The 24,579-nt window shown below is 44.3% G+C and overlaps 1 protein-coding gene across 1 annotated transcript in view; it reads right to left on the bottom strand.

The window, feature by feature from the left end:
* The window catches only part of wdhd1 (WD repeat and HMG-box DNA binding protein 1), a 37,033-nt gene that overhangs the window by 11,979 nt on the left and 475 nt on the right, over positions 1–24,579 (bottom strand). Inside the window, 23 exon segments of the mRNA XM_042087068.1 lie at positions 2,297–2,461; positions 2,565–2,605; positions 2,733–2,789; positions 3,271–3,428; positions 5,151–5,368; positions 7,112–7,243; positions 7,575–7,689; positions 8,094–8,250; positions 12,759–12,896; positions 13,580–13,723; positions 13,726–13,820; positions 14,482–14,666; positions 15,450–15,634; positions 17,090–17,288; positions 18,522–18,687; positions 19,784–19,890; positions 20,139–20,231; positions 20,859–20,954; positions 21,131–21,181; positions 21,410–21,521; positions 23,423–23,574; positions 24,088–24,199; positions 24,308–24,422. Coding sequence (XP_041943002.1) covers positions 2,297–2,461; positions 2,565–2,605; positions 2,733–2,789; positions 3,271–3,428; positions 5,151–5,368; positions 7,112–7,243; positions 7,575–7,689; positions 8,094–8,250; positions 12,759–12,896; positions 13,580–13,723; positions 13,726–13,820; positions 14,482–14,666; positions 15,450–15,634; positions 17,090–17,288; positions 18,522–18,687; positions 19,784–19,890; positions 20,139–20,231; positions 20,859–20,954; positions 21,131–21,181; positions 21,410–21,521; positions 23,423–23,574; positions 24,088–24,199; positions 24,308–24,384 — 2,955 coding nt within the window. The 5' untranslated portion in view covers positions 24,385–24,422.

A 24,579-nucleotide genomic window follows, 5' to 3' on the forward strand; every position in this document is an offset into this window, starting at 1 on the left:
GCTTTGAACACATAAGTAAATTAAATATTTACGTGTATACAAAATGAATGCAAAAGCTAGATGACACAGACACTGAAACACTTTTACGCTGTCGCTCTGTCCAAGTGGACATGCCTAGGCTACATGTAGCCTAAATATAGGTATATTATATAGCTATATATATATATATATATATATATATATATTGTTTTTAGGTTACATTGTCTGTATGGTGAAGTTACAAACAGACTTCTAGCAATGCAAAGCAGAAGAATCAGCTGGCAATGGATTGGAAGCAACTGCTTTTCAATCCGTAGCCACTTAATGGTTACAGAAGTGTGGAAAATAATATTAAAGTATATTATTGGCAAAGTACTTTTTTATTTTTACTTGAGTAGATTTCTCAGATGTGAATATTTACTTGTACAAGTGATTTTTGAAGGGAGTATTTGTACTTTTTCTTGAGTGTCAGGGCTTAAAATTCATTTTTCAAAATGGGTGGGGGGGAATTCCCCCCTTAGGTTATTCATGTAGGGGGGATTTACACAATTTGGGGGGAGGGGGGAGTCGATTCTGATACCAAGTCAAGAATTGCGATTTCGATACTACTTCGATACTTTTTTTAAAATGTATTTGATTTTGGTGCCCCCCCCACCCTGACGTCATCAGTAATATATACTGTAGTGGGATCATTCACAACACTGGACATCCTAGATTCTGCTTGACTCTCTCCACACACACACAAACACACACTGAAAATGATGGCTTATGTGATATGTTTCTATTTCATATATTTTTAAATTCATATAGAGTGTATTTAGTTAATAATGTATTTTTTAATGTATAGCATTTTACTAGTAATTACTAGTAGTTAAACATATTTAGTAATATGAATGCTTCATTTTGACGTTTAACCTATAACACTTAGGCATATTTTTAATGTGGTGTGTAGGTCTAATTGAGCGTACATTGGTGATGAGTAGGTGTAATTGAGTGCCTGTCACACAATAAGAAAATACGTGAGAGTAATTAGCCTCCCTTCAGCCTGACGGTTTTAGGCTTGTCGCTAGTGAATAAAAGTTGTGCATAGTGCATAAGGATATGTGGATGCAAATCATTATGTTTTCTATGTCATTAGATAGAATAAATGTTCAAAAAACTAACAAGTCGAAGACAATCTTTCTGGGATCAAGTGTTGACGTGACCGGAGCTAGCAGGATAGTTACCAAGGAGCTCTTTCCAGATGTAAAAGTTTGCCATGGTTGCGCAGCCTATTTGCGTAAGCACAAAGTCTCTCTCTCTCTCTCTCTCTCTCTCTCTCTCTCTCTCTCTCTCTCTCTCTGTGTGTGTGTGTGTGTGTGTGTCTGCGTCTGCATGAGGCTATGTTCAATTCAACTCGGTAGTTGATCTGTCCGGTCAATAGCACCGCATTCACGCCACTTCATGATTATATTAACGTCATCAGACAGGCTGTAAACGTGTATGCGGGAATTTCTCGCATTATGATGGCTAGAGTTGCGGGACTTGAACAAATTATGCGCAATACCCGCAATCCCGCAGTGAAATTTAAGCCCTGAGTGTAGATTTTCAGTATTCTACCCACCACTGACTAATTCTTAGTACTTACTGTAGTAGTATTCATTGTTACTTAAGGTCTCCTTTGCAATGTAGCTTGAATGTTATTCATCATTTTGTAAGTTGCTTTGGATAAAAGTGCCTGCTGCATGAATAAATGTAAAATGTACTGTAATGAAACTCGAGGGAATGGACTAGTTGCACGAGAGGCTCTCGGATCCTGGGGGGTATTCCAAGTATGTGGTTTAGTGATAAACCTGGGTAAGTTAACTCATAGTAAGTGGTAAACCTCCTAATAGAAGAGCTGTATGGCTTCATTCTCCTAACAAAACTATACCATAGGGCTCTTGTTGTAGGAGGTTTACCACTTACTATGAGTTCACTTACCCAGGTTTTTCACTAAACCACGTACTTGGAATACCCCCCATGTGTGTTTGAAGCTGCCGCTATGCTGAATGTAATTAGTGTCTACACGGACCCGGTTGGGTGTTGCACCTAGTGAATCAGCGCGTTACGATAAAGAAGGACGTGTAGACACTAATTACATTCAGAATAGCGGCAGGCTCAAACACACCTGGCTCCACAGGAAACAAACACGCTCACCGAGATCCTTTCGTGCAACTAGTCCATGCTAGCCAGCCCTCTGCCTCATCTTAGTACTTAATATTGACATAATTCTAGTTTGTGGCAGCATGTTACAGCCTGTAAGGGTTCTCCAGAGCATTCCAAGGGAGTGTAATACCTTCGACTTGGGTCTGGGCACGAGGGGTTTCAACACGGGCGATTTACTCTGCTTGGACCCTGTGGTGCCCGATGCTGAGGGCTTGCGATTGGACATCGTCATGGTATCCAGAACGTTTGCTGCCCGCCCGGCGGGAGAAGCGGACGGCTTCCCTGGACAAGACACCTGCAGAAACAAACAAACAAACAAAAAAGCACACAACGTAAATAAATAATACATTAAAACTACATCAACAAGACAAATGTAAACAACTGAGCTTTCAGCTAACCTTGAAAGGATTCACCCTTCCCTCCTTGCTTGCTGTAGAAACTAGGACAAAGAAAATGTTGAGCAAATCAATACAACATAATTTGACGTCACACTGTTAACACATGTGTCTTGTTAAATACTTAACAGTGTAAGACAGGGTCTACGTGTGACAATGCTAGGCACTCACCAGGTTTAGGAGAGGCTTTCTCAGGAGATGCTGGTCCCTTCTTGAAGGGATTCAAACCTGGGGGGGAATACATTGAGCAGGTTATGGTGGCCTTCCAACTAAATTAAAAGATGACTGGAGACACATATAATCTATGTATTTTTCAAAGTCACTTTTTTGTCACATACAGCAAACATCTCCTCACCATCCGCTAGCTGCCTGTCCCCTGAATACACTGTAAAAAAAAAAAAAAAAAACTGTCTCTGTAGACAGCCCAGGCTCCAAAAACGGAAAAACAGCCTGGTGCAGCCTGGACCATGAAACAAACTTTTCCAGCCATTCACCGACGAGATTCGCATTCATGAGAGTTTCAATTGCACGGGAGGGAGGGGCGAGCTAGCTCTCTGTTTTGTTTGAACGTCAACAGAAGTGACGTTACCCAACATCGCTTAGAGCACCTTTAAGTACACATTTAAAAACTGTGGGAGAAACGATAAGTTTGAGGCTGTAATTCTGGACAATGTCAGGTGCATGATGGGAAACAAAATGGCTGCCTTACGTGGCTTCTGGCTCTCTGCTGCTTCCTCGGCTTCCATCTGCTCCTCCTGAGCCTCTTCCTCCTCTTGACCCTCCTCCTCTTCCTCGTGCCTGTTCTGCTGGGGCGTTCGGCTGTGGCTGTGTCTCGCTCCTCTCCACTCGTCTCCACTGTGTCTGTACCTGTATAATATAATATAATATAATATATATATATATATATATTTATTTATTACCAGGGCTCCAGAGTACGACCTAATTTTTCAAAAGTGCGACTAAAAAAAAAAAAATAATAAAAAAAAAAAAATCGGAGCATCAGCGGCAAGTGAACTTCAGGAACAGCTGCCGTTCAGGTTTGATGTCAACAAATAATAGTAGGCTAACGTTGAAGGCGCAGTCAGGGATTCCACAGGAGATCACGCTTGTTTGTGTTTATGTTTAAGTTTATTAGCAGACGCAATTTTGTGCAAAAAAACGTAGCCTACATTATGTTAACCAAGGAACCAAATTAAACACGCCAGCGAGATAGCTCGCCCAAGTAGCCTATTCCCAGATAAATTCCACGCATTGTTTCAATTTTGTTTGTGATGCAGGCAATGCTTTCAAGCCCTGTGTTGCTAACATACCTAAGCTGTGAAACTAAGGTCTAGCTAGCCTATTGGTGGGTTTAAATGAATTTCAGTAATAGGATACGCAACCATTTACATCTGGAGATAGTTTGTAATTCCTGTAGAGCTCACCAAAATTATAGAAATGATACAAGACACGTATCTCCTATAATCCAAGATAGAATTTCCTCGAGTTTGAGCATTTATTTTACCAAATGACATGGAAAACATAATTCATTTCATCCACATATTCTTATGCACCATGCACAACAACGCTGCTATTGAGTGCTTAAAACCGTGAGAATCAAGCCAGCCTCCTAGGGCCGTCACGGCATTAAAGTGACAGGCACTCATTTCGACTTGCACAGCACCAATACAGTGTAATGACATGAAAGAGAAGTCTATATAGTTTATACAGTGCTGTGCCAAAGTTAAGACACCCATGCTGAAATTGGCTAAAGGGAGGAATAAAAAAAAAAAACATGTTTTGCCCTTTGTCTTAATGCCTTAATTAAAAAAAATAATAGGACATCAATTATTTTTGAATGTATCATGTATCGTAAATAAATAAATGTCTTAACTTATGCACAGCACTGTATATTCTCAATAGTAATAGTTTGTACAGTGGCCTACAGTGTACAGAGGCTAATACTAATAATGTAAATGAAAAAGGTGAAAGAAAAACATGAATAATCCTGTTCAAGTACTGCAATAATCATGCTTTGTAAATGCTTGTGTTGATGGTTATGTCATAATTTGTAACTCAATCTGTCCATTTCTTTCACAAAATCCACCAGAAGTCACAATTTAAGGATTTTTTTAGTCATTTTTTCAAATGTTTCTCTTTTTTTTGGGGGGGGGCTTCCTACGATCAACAGCACCGCTGCTGGAAAAATTTCTAGGGGAAACACTGACTATTATTGCAAAATATAATGCAGACTGGCGCACTGAAAAAAATAGTTAATGAGTGATCGGTAATTAGGCAATAATGGTTTATGCTAATCACAATCAGCTAACGTGACAACAGCCGTGTTCAATGAAGCTCACGGTATTTCAATGAAATCTATTGCTGAAGCGCCTTGTGTGAAGACGTACGCAGGTAAAGCCGAGCAAGTTTATGGTTATGGGTATGGGAATACGCTTTTGTCCAAAGCAGTGAAAGTTCAACTGTGCAAGTTTACAGACCAAAGGGCACCGACAAAGGCAACCAGTCCTACTGTCTCTCTTCCAGTCCTTAACGGAACAAAGCTACAGATCAAAGCTACAGATCTCAAAGCACCACAATGTGTCCACTCACCCTGCGCTGTGGCTGGCGTAGTCTGGTTCCTCCTCCTCCTCCTCCTCCTGCTGTGCCTGCTCCTGATTGGCCTTCTCGAGGGCAAGCTCGCTGAGGCGTTGGGCGAGGGCCATGCGGCGGGAGCGCGAGGCGTAGCGGATGGCCAGCGTCACCACGCTCTGAGTCATCAGCTCCGCCAGCTCCACACACCGGAACTCACGCTCCAGCTTACACGACAACTGAGGCGATGCATGGACACACACGCACACACACACACACACACACGCACGCACGCACACGCACGCACGCACACACGCACGCCATTAGTATTTACATATAATTATCTATCCATCTATCTATCTATCTATCTATCTATCTATCTATCTATCTATCAATATAAAACAGTTACCATAACTATAAGAATACACGGTGTGTAAACATCAATTTCATATAACCAAGAAATTATAGAAGAAAGCCATTATTGCAAACATATGGAAATGGAATACATGAACATCTCTCAAACGTCTCACTCACATAGTCTGACACACACACACACACGGCCCAATCTTGGCGATCTAAAACGTATGGTCCCTGGCGAATAGCTTCAAAACATTTAGGGGTTTGTCCAGTCCACATTCGCTTGGCACAAAAAGGAAGTTCTTATGTTTCTTAATCAGTCATTGGTGTGTTTTGGGCGTAACATTCAACCAATGAAAATGACATCGGTCATTTCCTTTAACAGCAAGCAACGCAACTTCAAACAGCGCATCAGTATTTTCATAGTCAGCGGCGCATTTCTGCTGTAAGTGCATGTTGTGTGTGATGTCTGTATGCTACTGAGACCCTTGAATTTCCCCTTGGGGATCAATAAAGTCTATCATTTGAAGGGATCTGCTTGGATGCGAGACCTTGGTCAGTAATGCTTTTTAGATGGTGTAAGATAGCGATTTTTAGATCATGCGCCAGACCACACCTTATGTTTTAATTGCCACACCCCTGGGCGCATTGTTTAAAGGAATACGCCACCCCTAGGTGAAATTGGGTCACTCCCCGCAGTCCCTAGAGTTGGATGAGTGAGCCAAAGCATTTTATAGCAGACCCAGCCATTGTCCTAATCTAGAAACGGCCCGGTTATCTTTATCTTAGCGTAGTCGCTGTAATCTGGCGATTCTAGCTAGCATGTCGTGGCAAAAGTGAATCAAATAACTCAAGGTTTTTTATAATTATTTCTCGTAACCTGTACATTCACATCGAGTACAAATATCAATGCAAATTAACACGAAGGGATTTACTAGACCAATTTAGATTTGGAACTATTTTCGGGCATAGCACCGGCAAAGCACCGCTGCCAGGCGCAAAGACATCATGCAGCATCTCTTCGGGAGCGTTGCCCACCATCGATGGCAGTATTTTATCCCACTCTGCACAGCACAAACACTCCATTTCAGTCGGCATGGGTTGGCACACTCCACACTCACACCACCAGTTCGTGTTTGCTCTCGTTCTCTCATCCGACTCGCCTTGACTAGTCGCAACGTCCTCTCTTCCCAGATCCAAAGCTCGCAACTCCTCTTCAGTGAACTCAGGTCGTTGCGCCTGGCAGCGGTGCTTTGCCCGAAAATAGTTCCAATAGTGTGTGTCCAAGATAGGAATAAGGTCGTCGTGATAAGACTACGCTTTACGCTGCGTTTTAGATCGGAGATCTATGGAGCCCACAGTCTCACTCCCTCATTTGAAATCGAACTCGTAGAGTCTCACACACAGAGCGTGCCTCAGTCATATATACACACACACACACACACACACACTCTCCCTCATTTGAAATCGAACTCGTAGAGTCTCACACACAGAGCATGCCTCAGTCATATACAGTACTGCACACACACACACACACACACTCCCTCATTTGAAATCAAACTCGTAGAGTCTCACACACAGAGCATGCCTCAGTCACACACACACGCGTGCAATAGTGCACTCACAGCAAACATCTTCATGAGCAGCTCCTGCTGCTCCTTCTGGGCCTGGCTCTGGCTGTGCTCGTTTATCTCATAGCCGCTCAGCGCCAGGAAGCCGTAATGGTTCTGGAAGAGAACCGAGCGCCAGTACTGCTCCTGGAGACACACACACACACAGAGTTACACACACACGCAAACACAATGAACTCGGATGACCGATCCTTCTATAGGAAGTGATAGTGATGTTGATGTTCTATTCAGATATCTAATCTGCATTTCACGTCCAACGATTGCAAGAATGATATAATCAAGAAAAAACATATTTACAAAAACAAACAATAAATGCAGGTAATCGTGCTAAATAATCATGATTTCAATATTGACCAAAATAAGTGATTGTGATGTTTGCCATCATTGAGCAGCCCTAATGTCTGTGTGTGTGTGTGTGTGTGTGTGTGTGTGTGTGTGTGTGTGTGTGTGTGTGTACCTCCATCTGGCCCTTCTCTGTGGTGGTCTGGCACAGGGGCAGACTGAATGGCAGGACGGCAACTGCAGGTCGGGGTAGAGTGGGGGGGAAACGAGAGCCCTTACACGGGATACACCTGGGGGGGGGGGAAAACGAGAGCCCTTACACGGGATACACCTGGGGGGGGGGGGAGCTCTTACACGGGATACACCTGGGGGGGGGGGACGAGAGCCCTTACACGGGATACACCTGGGGGGGGGGAAACGAGAGCCCTTACACGGGATACACCTGGGGGGGGGGGGGGGGGGTCACCATGGTGATTCAGATAAAGATGTGATGTGAATGATAAAGATGAGGATGATGAAGATTAGACAAAAAAAAAGAAACAGACACAGAAATCCAGAAAAAAAGTGAACCAATAACAAGAGTGAAATAAAACAAAGGACATGAGGAGAACAAGACAATGCTTATAGTGAGAGAAACAAACCTGTGTGTGTGTGTGTGTGTGTGTACAAATGTGGTGCTTGTGAGAGGTCTCACCTGAGCTGCTGGGGATTCTCGTGGATGCCTACCACCCAGTAGTGGTCCGACTTGCCCTTACAGTGATCCCTTGTGTTGCACACAGGGGTCCACGTGTTTCCCAGGGACCGATTTAGCAGTCGCACCACCCCCTCTGAGTCAATGGAGCAAGGGGTACCTGCACGAGAACACACCTATTACCACACCTGCTGAATCACACACACACACACACACACACGCACACGCACACGCACACGCACACGCACACGCACACGCACACACAGACACAGTTTCTCTGTGTTTATTAACCAGTCTTTTGCTGCAATTGCTTTGGGGTTGTATTCGGTCATTTCTAACAGATTACTTGTGTTACCAGTGTTTCCCCTACATTGACTAATCTGTGGCGGGGCGCCACAAAATAAAAATCGGCCGCCACAGATAAATATTCTGTTTAATTTCATTTAAATTAAATATAAGGTCAAATCCTTGCATTGGCATTGAGCTGCGCTTTTAACGCACGCAGCCTTTCCTTGCCCCGCCCCGCTCTCTCTCGTAGCCCGCTGCCCCTCCTCTGCATGTGCATTTAACAAAATATTCACGATTGTTGAAGGATTGTTGTTGCCACATAGAAGCATTGCATAGAAGACGTCTGGCTAAATTGCTATTAAATCCGCTTAGCATCGTGACCATGCTGCGCAAATTTGTTCAAAACTGCTGCATTGAAGTGAACTCTGCTAAGGTCTTATCACAACATTGTAGGCTACATTGAAGAGACTAAACTAAGTTAAGTTATGAAATCAAGCAGTATCTCAAAGCTAACGTTAGAATACTGTTTGGATGTCGAATTTAGTATGCTTAGCCTACTTCTAAGCTGCTTGTCAATTTCGTTGAAGGGCTCATTTCATTGACTCTGACACTGAATGTTTGCAAAATCCCGATGTAAATGGAAAAGTGTTTTCCAAAATTCAAAAGTGCTTGTCCCAAGGAGAAGTATGAACCTTTATTTTAACTATGTAGAAAACGTTATGAATCCATACATCAGCAGCCTTTCAACTGTGTTACAAGTCCCCCCCCCCCGTTGTCAAAGTCAGCTACCGCCACAAATTGAATCCAATTCTGTGGGAAACACTGTGTTACTCATATGTCCCTGCAATGTGCTATGCTATGTGCTATGCTACAGCCTGTTATATGCTGTTACATGTGCTATGTGCTATGCTATAGCCTGTTATATGCTGTTACATGTGTGGAAATCATACAGTGCTATGCTATGTACTATGCTATAGCCTGTTATATGCGGTTACATGTGTGGAAATCATACAGTGCTATGCTATGTGCTATGCTGTAGCCTGTTATATGCTGTTACATGTGTGTGTGTGGAAATCATACAGTGCTATGCTATGTGCTATGCTGTAGCCTATTATATGCTGTTACATGTGCTATGTGCTATGCTATAGCCTGTTATATGCTGTTACATGTGTGGAAATCATACAGTGCTATGCTATGTGCTATGCTGTAGCCTGTTATATGCTGTTACATGTGTGGAAATCATACAGTGCTATGCTATGTGCTATGCTGTAGCCTGTTATATGCTGTTACATGTGTGGAAATCATACAGTGCAGATTGTGACGCACCCATAAGGACAGAACAAAGCATTTCAACATGGAGCTGACAGTGGAACGAACAAATATAGCATTTAATCTCATCTACACACACACACACAAGGCAACAATGTGCCCAGGAGACTAATGGAGAAGTAATGACAGCAAGAGAGAGAGAGAGAGAGAGAGAGAGAGAGAGAGAGAGAGAGAGAGAGAGAGAGAGAGAGAGAGAGAGATGCTCCAGTCTGCTGTGATGACAAATGGCAGGATTCCTGATGCAATAAATAGGGATAGAAAAGGGAAGAGGAGTGTGAAGGTGTGGTCAGAGATCTGAGAGAGGTGTGGTCAGAGATCTGAGAGAGGTGTGGTCAGAGTGAAGGTGTGGTCAGAGATCTGAGAGAGGTGTGGTCAGAGATCTGAGAGAGGTGTGGTCAGAGATCTGAGAGAGGTGTGGTCAGAGATCTGAGAGAGGTGTGGTCAGAGATCTGAGAGAGGTGTGGTCAGAGATCTGAGAGAGGTGTGGTCAGAGATCTGAGAGAGGTGTGGTCAGAGTGAAGGTGTGGTCAGAGATCTGAGAGAGGTGTGGTCAGAGATCTGAGAGAGGTGTGGTCAGAGATCTGAGAGAGGTGTGGTCAGAGTGAAGGTGTGGTCAGAGATCTGAGAGAGGTGTGGTCAGAGATCTGAGAGAGGTGTGGTCAGAGATCTGAGAGAGGTGTGGTCAGAGTGAAGGTGTGGTCAGAGATCTGAGAGAGGTGTGGTCAGAGATCTGAGAGAGGTGTGGTCAGAGATCTGAGAGAGGTGTGGTCAGAGATCTGAGAGAGGTGTGGTCAGAGATCTGAGAGAGGTGTGGTCAGAGATCTGAGAGAGGTGTGGTCAGAGTGAAGGTGTGGTCAGAGATCTGAGAGAGGTGTGGTCAGAGATCTGAGAGGTGTGGTCAGAGATCTGAGAGAGGTGTGGTCAGAGTGAAGGTGTGGTCAGAGATCTGAGAGAGGTGTGGTCAGAGATCTGAGAGAGGTGTGGTCAGAGATCTGAGAGAGGTGTGGTCAGAGTGAAGGTGTGGTCAGAGATCTGAGAGAGGTGTGGTCAGAGTGAAGGTGTGTGGTGAATGGGGGGACAGGAAGTGTGTGTATGAGATGATTATGATGATGAAGATACTGAGGATGATGAAGATTAGACAAAATTGATTAGACAAAAAAAAAAGAGGTGTAGGTAGGGGGGGGAAGGAAGATCTGTATAGTAGGGTGTGTGAAGCAGTGTGTGTGTGTGTGTGTGTGGTGGTCCCCATGTAATGTGTCCTGTGTATGGGAGGAAGAGTGAGTAGGTCCCCCTATAACACGTTTTTCTTTTCTTTTCTAGTCACACACACTGTTATATGATTATACGTTATTTTATGTCCTGATATTTTCAAAACTTACTGTATGCTTTGGCAACACTTTCTTTGTGAATGGTCATGCCAATAAAGCTTTTTTGAATTGAACTAACTGAATGAATGAGTGGGTATCCATGTGACATACCCTCTGCATATGGGGGAATGTGAGAGTGTGTGTGTGCCCATGGGGAGTGAGTGAGAGTGTGTGTGTGCCCTTGGGGAGTGAGTGAGAGTGTGTGTGTGCCCATGTGACATACCCTCTGCGTATGGGGAGTGAGTGAGAGCAGAGACTTTCTAATGAGGAGACACAGCACTCAAAAAATCCTCCATAGAAATGCATGGGGTTAGTTTGTAACGTTGTCTACACAAACCCACCCCTTCCTCAGAAAAATGTCGACATGTGAATACATTGAGCCAATCATATGTTGTGTTGTGAAGACATCTTCCCCATCATGTGTTGTGAACTCTCTGCTGGAGCAAGATTGGTGTCGTGAAGCCTTGCGCACCCGCATTTCTGCTGAATAGGATGCCCGATGAGTGCCCAAAAAGCGTTGCAATATGGCCACCGAGTGGAGGGCCTTGCCTAAAAGGACTTTGGTGAGTGTGTGTGCCCATGTTATGGGGAGTGAGTGAGAGTGTGTATGCCCATGTGACGTACCCTCTGCATATGGGGGAGTGAGTGAGAGTGTGTGTGCCCATGTTATGGGGAGTGAGTGAGAGTTAGAGTGCGGATCGGGCCGCAAATTTCTGTCCGAACCCGGCCCGCGTCCAACAGAGTTGCGTCCGAACCCAACCCGAACCAGACAGGCATTTTCATTTTTATGTCCGAACCCGACCTGAGCCCGACGCAGATGATGCCTCAGCTATTCCCATGCTAGTGATTAAACCTTCATGTTTGTGGATAGCCTGTCTTTTTAGCCCATTAAACGGAACACACAACAAATTGTCTACAGAATCAGATGAGCGTGCACGCACGCAGGTCACACACAGTGCACATTAACACAAGAGGCCCAAGCAAGCATAGCCTATTGAAATAGAATTCTTGTCTTACCATTGACGAAAAGTCTTAAAAATGAACTGCAACAGTCGTTGAAACTACAGTGCCTCTGTCACTGATCCATATGCAGCATCGACGTTAATTGGGGCCAACTCGAGGAAATCCTCATCCAGTTGAACGAGACGACCTTATAGCCTACCGGTAGCCTGTCTTTAACACAGTATGCAACGCAAATAATCTTAAAATCTCCTGATAGGCTAACAACTTGTTTTAACGTCACCCAAGACTGTGCTTATGTGCATATGTGCGAAATGTGCATAACCATTTGTTTATGTAGTCGTAACAACGCATGTGCATTTCAGGGCAGCATGCCTGAAATGCGTTGTCACGATAAACAAATCTTGCACACAGGAAGAAAGCTATTAGGTCTTTTTTACATTTTACTTTATTCTCAAAAAACAAACGTTTGCATCATGTAAAGCTGACATGTTGGTTACCCAACATAATAAGGAATTTAAATGTAAAGCTTCCAATCCATATCGCCTACATGTGTCCGAACCCGAACCGAACCCGACTACAATTTCTAAATATTTGTCCGGAGTCCGAACCTGACCCGTCGGGTCCCGTCAGGGCTCGGGTCGGGTAGCCACACTCTAGTGAGGGTGTGTGTGCCCATGTTATGGGGAGTGAGTGAGAGTGTGTGTGTGCCCATGTGACTTACCCTCTGCGCTGAAGCCGAGCCAGACCAGGTAGGACTTGCGGGAGATGGGGAGGGGCTCCCCGTGGATCACCTGTCGACTGCGACTCCCCAACTGGAGCAGCTGCACCCCCAGAGCCTGATCCCCATCAAAGCCCGTTCCTGAGACAACACACACACACAAATCATGTACTTTTTGTCATGTGTGTGAGTGTGTTGACAACTTCAATGAGGGTACTACTATATGGTGAATATATGCCAACTCCCCCAATCTCATATGGCATCATATGCACCTCACAAGTGTAACGGAGGCGAACTGAGCTAGCATTCTAGTTGCGCGTGTAAATCCTCACAGCCCTAACCTTAAGAACGCTTCTAACCGCTGAGTTGGAAGCCTGGGCTTTTAGCTCAGTGGTTAGAGCATTCGACTCCCATGCCAATGTGTGTGGCTTTGGGTTGCCATGTGGAGTTGGGTAGGCTTTGGGTTGCCATGAGGAGTTGGGTAGGCTTTGGGTTGCTATACGGAGTTGGGTAGGCTTTGGGTTGCTATGTGGAGTTGAGTAGGTTGCTATGTGGAGTTGGGTAGGCTTTGGGTTGCTATGTGGAGTTGAGTAGGCTTTGGGTTGCTATGTGGAGTCGAGTAGGCTTTGGGTTGCTATGTGGAGTCGAGTAGGCTTTGGGTTGCTATGTGGAGTTGAGTAGGCTTTGGGTTGCTATGTGGAGTCGAGTAGGCTTTGGGTTGCTATGTGGAGTTGAGTAGGCTTTGGGTTGCTATGTGGAGTCGAGTAGGCTTTGGGTTGCACTGAACGCAGACGTACAGCACTCTTAGCGGCGTGGCGGGGTACCTCGGTGGTAGGCGATGAGGAGCTGTTGGCCGTGGCCGGACATGCACACCACCGGTCCGGGCAGGCTGAACACCTCCCTCTGGACGCCCCCGACGGAGAAGAGGCGCACCAGCAGCGCGCTCGTGGCCACGGCCCCCCAGCCTGACCCAGGCACAGCGCCCGAGCGGCCTCCCCCTTGGGCAGGTCCACCATCCACTCCTTACTGGTGTCCCACGAGGAGAAGTGCAGGCACTGCAGCTTACTGCACACAGAGAGGGGGGGGGGGGGAGAGAGAGAGAGAAAGAATGAGAGCCAGAGAGAGAGAGAGAGAGAGAGAGAGAGAGAGAGAGAGAGAGAGAGGAGGAGAGAGAGAGAGAGAGGAGAGAGAGAGAGAGGAGAGAGAGAGAGAGAGAGGAGAGAGAGAGAGAGAGAGAGAGAGAGAGAGAAAGTGTACAGTAGGAGTCCAAACATGCAGACAAAAACATCACACCTTTTGCATACAAGCATCTGGTAATTGACTGAATATGTAAATGGAGTGTACATATGAGAGAAAGAAAGAATGAGAGCCACAGAGAGAGAGAGAGAGAGAGAGAGAGAGACAGAGAGAGGAGAATGTGGGGCTTTTGGGTTTATTTGCTCAGTAAGTAAAGCACAAACACACAAGCAGGTCAAGCCCAGCTTTACAGTATGATCTGAGGCTACTGCAGCCAGAACAAACAAAAACATTCAGACTTTTGCATCACTAACACAATCTGGCCTAAACCAGACCTGTCAGAGGTGTCTACTACGGACTTACTGAGAAGTCAGTGCTGGCCAGTACAGAGTGGGAACTGCCCCTTGCCAGTGCAGGTCTATTACGTCTCAGTAGTTAATTTAGCTGGCATTTCGAGGCCTTTTATGGGTTGACCTTGGCAGGCACTCACCTGGCGAGCTCGTCTGTGCTCTCGCAGGCCAAAAGCACGGCTTCCTGGGACATGTCGGCCATTGTGTGTCCGAGCGAGTTGGTCAGGTGCATGGCGTGGTGGACAGCAGTGTCGTGGAACTCCACGTCAATGGCGTTGTCCTGTTCGTCGTTGTAGCCACGCACGATTCCCACAGAGTTCCACATCTAACACATGGCAGGCACCAAAGGGAATAAGAGTTAAAACGGCAGAGTTCAATTGGCAGTGTTAAAATGGCAGTGTTAAAATGGCAGAGTTAAACCTCTTCTGTTCTGCACCAGGCAGTGTTTCAACAGTTCAGATATCACTGCTGTAACCACGCACAATACCCAGTTTCCACATCTAACACACAGCAGATGCTAAAGGATATAACACAGTCGGAGTCAAAACGTCAGTGTCAAAGTGCTTGTGTGCCAGTCAGTGTTTAAACAGATCAGACAATTCCCTGCTACTTTTCAGAGCAGTCTAGTGACAAGATAAACAGCAAGGGTGCTTTATTGATTTCTTAAAATCAATCTTGTTCTTTGATTCTTGTTTGGATACTGCAACATTACAATACATCTGGCATTACAAGACATTTGACTCCCCCCAATAACATGCCTTTCAGACTGCAACTATATCATGATCATGTGGAGACCAGTGCATTGTGCAGACAGGAAAAGACAAACAAAACAAAACATGACTTTTCCATGACTTTGAATGAAATTTCCATGACTTGTCACAGCACAAGTACACAATTGCTTATTTTACGCCACAGGTTGGGGGCTAATTATGAAATGTGACTTTAACAACAAAACTAGATGAAATGTATTCTCTCTAGTCCTGGGATATGGCATATTACAATTTATATTACAATTTTCCATAACCCTTGGGAGCAGCTGTGTGTGTGTGTGTGTGTGTGTGTGTGTGTGTGTGTGTGTGTGTGTGTGTGTGTGTGTGTGTGTCCTCACCATGAAGCGGTGTGTGAGGTGGGCAGGAGTGGAGCCGGGCTGGAAGGGCCTCTGGGGGGGGGTGGGCATGGGGCCGTCATACACCGGCCTCAGCGCTGCTGCCGCGGCGACCGGCACCAAGGGCACGATGGCACTGCTGGCGTCATCGCCGCCACCAAACTTGTCCAGGTTCACCGACCCGGCATCTGTCGAAAAAAGAGCAGGTTGAAATGACGTCAGAGAAAACGAGAGATCAAAGCCACCTTGTGCTCAATCTCAAGATGAAAGCCGCCATGAAGGAGTGTGTGTGTGTGTGGAGCGCTCTTCTTCCCAAATGAGGCTCATTTAAAAAGACAATTTAAATATTCTACATTATACACACAAGAGAGATGTTCAATTCCTAGTGTTACAGGAAGGGGATTTCACACGCGGGCCAATCAACAAACAGGCGTACCGTAAATCCTCAAATTATGGCCGGGCCTCAGATCATAGCCGGGGGCGTGGTCGATTCGGACAAATGAAGGCCGGCCCCCAAATGCAAGCAGGGTAATAATTGGCTACCAGTAGGGCTATCAGTCCACAAGCACTCGACTTTCAATTTAACTCAATGAAATAAGAGCTCTTCTTAATATTTTATATTGTTGGTTGTTTTAATACTGAATGCCAATGAACAGTAGTTGTCCTACACCAGGGGTCTTCAACACGTCGCTCTCAAGCTACCAGTTGCTTGCCGCCCCCTCGGAGTTTGCCAGAGGCTGAATCAGTACTACATTTAAAACACAATTTTTGCCGCGAGGCATACCAGGCTACAAATTTAATAACATATAAATCATGCATAATTAAAAAATAACTAAATTTAGGCTACTTGGCAACAGAATAAGGTTTCCATTACAGCACAGCACACATTCAATGAATGATTGCGGCTTACTTGTCTCGCAATAAACAGTGGGTGGAAATCCCACTCTTTCAACTACATGAAAGTTATGTAGTTGAAAGATTTCAGTGCCCATCAGTCCCAACATTTAGCAATAAAATCAAACAGTCCAAAAGTAAATTAAATCCCAAACCAAACCGAAAATCTTCTGCTTTTGATAGCCTACTGGTATGACACTCCAAACTAAACGCATGTCTCACAATAAAATACACGTAAGAAATAAAGGCCTGTGCTTTGCGCAGCGTAAGTAAATAAATAAAAGACCCTGGCCATTATCTGAGGATTTACTGTATTTACCGTTAAAAAACTAAAAATCACTAACAAAGCATCCTTTGTTGACAAAAAAACATCACCAACAGAACAGCATTTAAGAGCATTTCAGTGGGGTTATCAAGCAGGCACATTATTAACTAAACCAGTAAGGTGGTGAGATTTATGATACTACTAAAGAGGCAGATGTTATTTGGCCAAATTAACACACATGTGTGTGCATGTGTCTAATTATGTGTGTGTGTGTGTGTGTGTGTGTGTGTTACACAGTACATTGAAGCATGTTTGATAATAGAAGCAGAGTGGATGGTCTCTTTCCATCAAAACAGTTTTTTCTGAATAAATAGCATGGCAGCATAGACAACATCATCCATTCAGACAATTCTAATCAAAACTAACAGTGCGCTTGTGGGTGCTGCCAGGTAATAAATGTGTCTCCAAGGTGACGACCTCACACCTTGCGAGTTGTCATCGTCGTCCAAGAAGGAGCTCCTGTGGCGAGGTCGGCCCGTGGCGGGCATGAGGTCATCGTCATCGTCGTCATCATCGGCCACAGCACTCTTCTTCACAGGCGAACGAGACTCACTCGCCTCTTCATCGAGGAACTGGTCACCATCCTCGTCAAAAAGGTCATCGTAGTCCTTTGTCTCCTTTGTCTGTTTGCCCAAGATAAATAGCATTCAACCTTTGCACTCAAACTGAACACATATTATACTATATTATACACCCTGTCCATACATTAGGCATGTGGAGGTTGTCTAATGAAGAGCTGGCCTCTCAGGCTGCTGTTTCAAATAGGAGGCATGACATTTTTATTCACTTATAGGAAGACATACTTTAAACTGACAGTGCAAAATTATTTTATACATAATTTAACATTATTATTATTAATATTATTTGTATTATTATTATTATTATTACTATTATTATAATAATACGTAGAACTATATATATAATTAAATCACACCATTAGAGGTGAACTGATATGGGTTTTTCTATGGTCGATACCAATCTTTAGAAATCAGGGTCAGCAAGAATTATAAGATAAGAAGGTAAGCCTTCAGTCCCAGGAACAATGTTGTTGCACTCTTCCAAAAGTGTCTTTGGATGAGTCTGCTGGTCATTTGATTGACACAAGGGGCAGCGTGCGTCACACGTGTTCCACAACAACAACAACAACACTGGGTGGCCCGCAGATGGACCTGCCTGTTAATCGGCTTAATATACTCGGATATCAGGTGTGTGTGTGTGTGTGTGTGTGTGTGTGATTGGACAAAGAGGTTCCTATCAAGTATACAGTAACCTGGTGGCCCACCTCCACTGATTCCACATTCTAGTGTGAAGGTTGTATCAGCAGAGCAATAGCACACAACATCTAGGGCTGTGCAATTAATCGATTTTGGCTCCAAACAATCACAAAAACAGTATAATCAACACAATTATTTTGCCACGTTCCGTTTAGAAAGAGTGTTTTGGAAATAGGTACAATATCAACTTGAGTCAATAATGTAATGCAACAACACAATATAAAGCTGAATATTGTAGTTACTGTAGCCTGCGTTAGGTCACTAATATTGTAGTTAGCCTGCTGAGACTGCGTTAGGTCACTAATATTGTAGTTAGCCTGCGGAGACTGCGTTAGGTCACTAATATTGTAGTTAGCCTGCGGAGACAGCGTTAGGTCACTAATATTGTAGTTAGCCTGCGGAGACTGCGTTAGGTCATCATTTAAACAGAATGGACGGAAGAAGGGCTTCACAGGGACCCGGGTTCGAGTCTGACCTTGCTCATTTTCAGGCCCACCCTCACTTCTCCCACTCACTTCCTGTCACTCGCTCTACTGTCCTGTCCAATTAAAGGCATAAAAAGCCCCAGTTGACCTGACTGACCTTGAGGTTTTTGGTGGTGGGAGCCGCAGCAGCAGCAGAGGGGGCTGAGACGGTGGAGAGCCCGTCCAGCAGGCCCAGACAGCCCTCTGTGTCGGTGTAAACGATCTGCCCCCCAGAGGGGTGCCAGGCCATGCCGCACACCGTGTAGCCCTTCTCGTGTTTCTGCCTGCCAGGAAAAAAGAAGACATCGACGACGACAGCAAGTTTACACGTGAACAGCAGTGGAACAACGCACATGGAAGAAATCAATGGCATCGTCTGTCTCGAAGACACAACAACACACAGTAGCACACACAAATCCCCATATCCACAACGTCAAGTATCAAGATGCTCTAAAACATGTTTTAGTTGGTAACACATTACTTGACAGTATCAACATAAGAGTGACATGACACTGTCATGAACACATGACACGGTCATGACGCATGAAACCTAACCCTACCCTAATCCTAACCTCTAACCCTAATCGCAACCCTAACCATAACTCTAAACCTAACCCTAACTTATGACAAAAACCAAATGTCACTTAATAACAGAAGCATTGTCATAAACGTTTATGACTTGTTTATGACACGTTCATGACAGGGTCATGTCACTCTTATGTCGACACTGTGAGAGAAAGTGGATTAGAACATTATGTCCAATATTCCAATATGTGGTTTAATGTTCTGCATCTCATTAGTGGGTCACTTTGATACTAAATATATGATTCTATGTAATGACTGTATGATATCTGTACTGTCCCTGTGTATATCTGTGTGTGACTGTATTTAGAGATAAGCGGAAATATTATGACTGCAGTGTTTCACTGTTCCACATGGATGCGTCTTCTCCGGATTGACAGGTTGCCACTAATCAGGTTGCTTCAGTGTAGTCCACGTGAGATGGGATGACCAACGCCATCTCCCGTCAGCCTGGAAGGATACTTAAACCCTAACTATTTCCTTGTCTAGTTAGAGCAGCTGATGGATCTTTAGGTGGTCATGCTGTCTCTCCCGTGATGCGCATCATTGTAAATAAACTCTCTTCCTGATTTTTCATACTATTTGTCTGACTGGGTCTCTAAATCTATGGTATCAAAATGACCATCAACTGTCAAGTGTAACCTTTTAGTTTAACATGCTTAAGCATCATAGACCTAAAAGTCATCAGGTTGAAATTAGAGGGCAAACATGCCTCAGAATATTTTCCCTGTGGTCAGATATAATCACTGATGCCCTGAGGGAGGCATGCTGTGCCAGTGGAGATCCATCCATACGTACCTCTCCAAACACAGCTTAGTCTCCACGTCCCACACGGTCAGGTACCCTCCAATAGTACCCGCCGCTAAGAAGCGACCGCAGGGGGACCAGACCACCACGTTTATGGCCTGATGGAAGATGGGGAAGATGGAGAGGGGAAAGAACGTACAAATGTCAGTGGGCACATGGGCAGCGCTCATTAAGGGTTTTCCCGTTATAAACGCCCGCGCGCTGCGGAGGCGTGCGCCCGTTAATCTGCCCGTCTAAGAGGGCGAGGGGCCGAGCAAACCTGCCCGCAGGCGGATGAGAGGAAGAAAGGAAAGAAAGAAAGAAAGAAAAGTGAGAACAAAAGATGCATGACAGCTCCCCCACCCACCTGTGTGATGAAGTCATCGGAGAGGGAGCTAACGTGGCTCCAGGTGTTCCTCTCGTAAAGATGGACGCTGGTTTCCACGGGAACCGCCAGGAGCTGTGAAGGAGGAGCAGCACAAGACAGAAGGGGGGAGGGGGGGGGGGGGGGGGGGGAAGAGTCACGAGGCTGACAAGTTCCAGAACCATCTGACTGACATGACATGACGCTGATATAAACTGACATCTCACTTCCTGCATTAATGCTTCCTTTAGAGCACGAGTGCCCCGAGCTGCTCGCTGCAGCGCGCCGCCTTAACAGGCATGGATCCCACTGGCACCAGCAGAACCAGGGGGCAGACGCTCTCGAGAGCCACATCACATCAAATCAGCACATGAAAGCAGACGTTTCCTGATGCATGTTCTTGGACTCGACTAAAGAGGATTCTGTATCCCCCCAGTACTGAGAGATGATCCTCTAAACATGAATGTAATGAGTAGTATTCTCCAAAAAAGCAATATTACAGTATGTCTAATGTATTTTTGTTTCCAATTAGTACACCAGTTTATACATGTTTTGCTGATTATTTCAACATCTGCAATACTTTAAGGTGAGACACACTCTCTCTGTAAATGTCAGCGGTCTGAAGGAAATGAATCAGCTGCACACTAATCGGCACCATTTGATGCCTTGGCGCTCTCCAAACAGTGAGGTGTTTCATAGCGGTCAGCAAAAGTGGCCACAGACCTTGCCAGACGGAGGCTGCCAGGCTAGTCGACAGAGAGACTTGGCATTTGTGACGTCACTAGACTTCTGCAGGATGTTCCAGCTGGTCACCTGGGCCTTTCGTGGGAAGTAAAGAGGCAGAGAGAAAATAAGTCTTTGACCAACAGAACAAGGGAACAATGCTCACAGACAAAATGGCAACATAGAGTATAGTATGTGTGTGAGAAACATATGAGGATTGACTTTTATAACCACCAACATAATCACTCCTATGTTTGAACCAATCATCTTACCTGCTCTTCAATGTTCCACACGACCACAGAGCCATCACAGCTAGATGAAGCCTGTGAAGGGGCAGAGAAGGACATGAAAAACAAAAACAAAAACAGCCACCTTAAAGTGCATGAAAAAAAAAAAACATACAGCGATCGTACAGCCTTGAAGAAAAGAAACAAAACATATGTTGTGACCCTTGAGCCTATTTACATTAAAAGGATCATAACCATCACTGCCCTAGATGCATACTGTAAATAAACAGGACTATATTTAACAGTGACCTAGCAATGTCCTACCAGGAATTCCTCTTTGGGGTCAAAGTTCACACTGAGGACAGGGGCCTCATGCCCTCTAAGGGTCTTCTGTTGACTGCTGTCTGCTACCTCCACCACCTTCACCAGGAAATCACTGCAAGGATGAGGGGGAGAGAGGGAGAGATAGAGAGAGAGATTTAACATTCCTTTATTAAACTGTTGTTGACGGTAAGTCTTTCACACAGTTGCATTACTAAAACACCTTAGCAAAAGAGGAGAAAGAAAGAGTAGAGAGAGAGAGAGAGAGAGAGAGAGAGAGAGAGAGACTCTAGTGCATTGATTTCAGATTTCCATCACTTCCTCACGGACCCAAACTCATATTGGAGATGTCCATCTCACAGGAGACGACAAAGGAAATGATAAAAACTCATTTCCGAAATATATAGAGGGGAAAAAATCAAATAACCTGTTAGAGGCCTCTGCTGCATGTGTTTTTCAAATCAATATTCAAACAGACTTTGAACGTGATCAATCCTGTGACATGGCTGAGGCAGGCTGAGGTAAGCTGACCCCCCCCTCCCCAATTCTGTCTAGCTACAACCGTTTAAAGGGAAATCAATGCCTTGTGCAAAAAGTTGTTCACCTGCCTTCAAGATAGACAATAAAACAATCAACAGCTTTAACGAGGAGACCGGAGTACTTCCAACCAGAAAAATGGCATGGCAGTCGTCCATAGCAACCAAATCAACATGAACTAGTATTTATAGAGATGCTGCAGAGGAACATACTCAAAATATGTCATTCCTCTACAGCAGTGGTTTTCAAAGTGGGGGCCGCGAGGGGGTTTCAGGGGGGCCTCAGCAAGTTGGAAGGAAAAATAAAAGCAACAAATAAATACATTTGAAAATTTTAAAATATACCTATTATACTATGAGGGTTGTTATACAATGCCATTATAATAATTTGTCGCATATCTGAACATTATATTTTCAATGATAATGACTGGGAATAATAATAGTAGAGCGATAGCTCTCATATAGCAGAAAGCCCCAAATGCCATTTTTATGTTCCATCGCAAGGTGCTTGTGGCTAAAATAATTATTAGGATTAGCTTAATGTATTTTTTACATTTGCCGTAGTATTGTCGATGGGTTTAATAACACATCAAGGGGGTCCTTGGCCAAAACCTAGTGGTATTTGGGGGGCCTTGTCGTGGGAAAGTTTGGGAACCCCTGCTCCACAGTCTATATAGACTAAGCCAGAAACAGTATCAGAGAAAGTAGCATGTTGTGATAAAAACTTTTTCAACATATTAATGCAGCGTGAATTTCCCCTGGGGATCAATAAAGTATCCATCTATCTATCTATCTATCTATCTATCTATCTATCTATCTGTGTGTGTTATGGACATGATCCTACAGTTCATAATATGCAAACAGATCAAATAGAAGACTAGGCATGCAATTTAAACCCTGTCGCGGTCGTGCTCAACAGACAGGTTAAATACATTTTGAAGAACTTTCTTTAGAATTTATTTATTTATTTTATGTTAAGATTTGTTTATTAAGTATTGAGAATTTGTATAGTTCCTTTTCCTTTATTGGATTTTATATCAGACATAATATCCTATTCTTGCACTTGTTATACAGTATATTTATACATGTACTGTATAGCTTTATAGCTGTTTAAAAAAGTGTCATGGCCCGCTGTTGATTTACACTACTTTACTCACAAAAAGTTACCTGGCTTTCGGGTGAGATGTATTGTTTAGAGAAGGTCACATTAAATTCACCTGTAAAGGTTATAGTGGATTTAGGGTCGAATGTTGTTGTTGTTCTGTATGGTCTAAATAACAGTGGTTTAATAGTCCGATTTCATTCTGATTCATTGGGCACTGCGCTTAATACATGTTTTTTTGTTTGTTTAAATTGGCATAAAACACTTGTCCTGCGGTTTATAAACAATGCGGCTAATACACTGGAAATTAATGGAACGATCTATCTAGCCATCTCTGCCTGAGAGGGTGATTACGAAAAAATGAGGAGATACTGGTACCTGGAGCCTGCTGCCACACGGGTGCCACTCTGGTTGAAAGTCACATGATTGGCGTTGGTGGTGAAACGGGTGAGAATGCCATCCGGATCCCCGTCAGGGAACGTGTGGATCTGCACTGTGTTGTTGGACGCCGCGGTGACCAACTTCCCGTTCTGCAGAGGAAAAGGTAATTTACTAGGACTACTTCACGGTTGACTCGCGCATCAACATTATGACAAGACTATTTTCCTGCCTATTTTTCTCATTTATGTTTTGAGTATTGTAGTAATTCTCCAGGAAGACAACGCAATTCAAACAGTTCAACATTTCAATACAAACAATACAATCAGTGCATCCAGAAAATATATGACAATCAAGAGAAAATATTATGGGGGGGAGGAGTCATCCCTTTGATAGAATTTCATTAATAGTGCTAATAGCATTCCTGAAATTCAGCCATCCTTGCGGTAGGTGCCAGACCTTGATCGATCTTACTAGTGACCAAACACCAGTAACATAATGTGGCACAGTACTGACGGCATGATACAGGATTGATAGCACAGTGCTGAACTGCATACATATCAATCATCTAAAACTAGGTACTTCAAGAGTCAAGTAGGCTATACGTAAACGCATTACTGTTACATGCGATATGCATGTACACAATGACTGGTTAACTTTATTACTTTGAGTGTCAAGGAGTAGGCCTTCTCCCCAACATTTATTGATTTTGGGTCGTCATCATCCAGGCTCTCCCAGATACGGACATCGCCATCACTTCCGCAGGTGAGGATGCACCTACGGGAAAGGTAAAAAACATTTATAAGACCCCGACAGAACATCCATTTCACGAGTGTGAGTGGAGGGGAACGGTGTCAAAAAAACTCAGATATTAGGCCTACTTACTTCCCTTGTTGGTCGAAGCAGACATCGGTGTGGCCTTCCGAATGGCCATAACGCATAGGCTTTCGTTCGCAAGGCATGTCAAGTCACGTCACGTCACCGTATCAGCAGTCAAAGACTGGTGGTGAAAAACAAAGTCTTCATTCATAACAATTTATTAAAGCACTTCTTCAAGCATTGCAACAACACCACAACACAAGATATTTGACGTTAGCTAATTACTGAAGTTCCCCCTTTGTTGACATTTTCAATGTCATACTAGCTAACGTTGCTCC

This window comes from Alosa sapidissima, chromosome 1 (genome assembly GCF_018492685.1).
Source record: "Alosa sapidissima isolate fAloSap1 chromosome 1, fAloSap1.pri, whole genome shotgun sequence".
NCBI classification, from domain to species: domain Eukaryota; kingdom Metazoa; phylum Chordata; class Actinopteri; order Clupeiformes; family Clupeidae; genus Alosa; species Alosa sapidissima.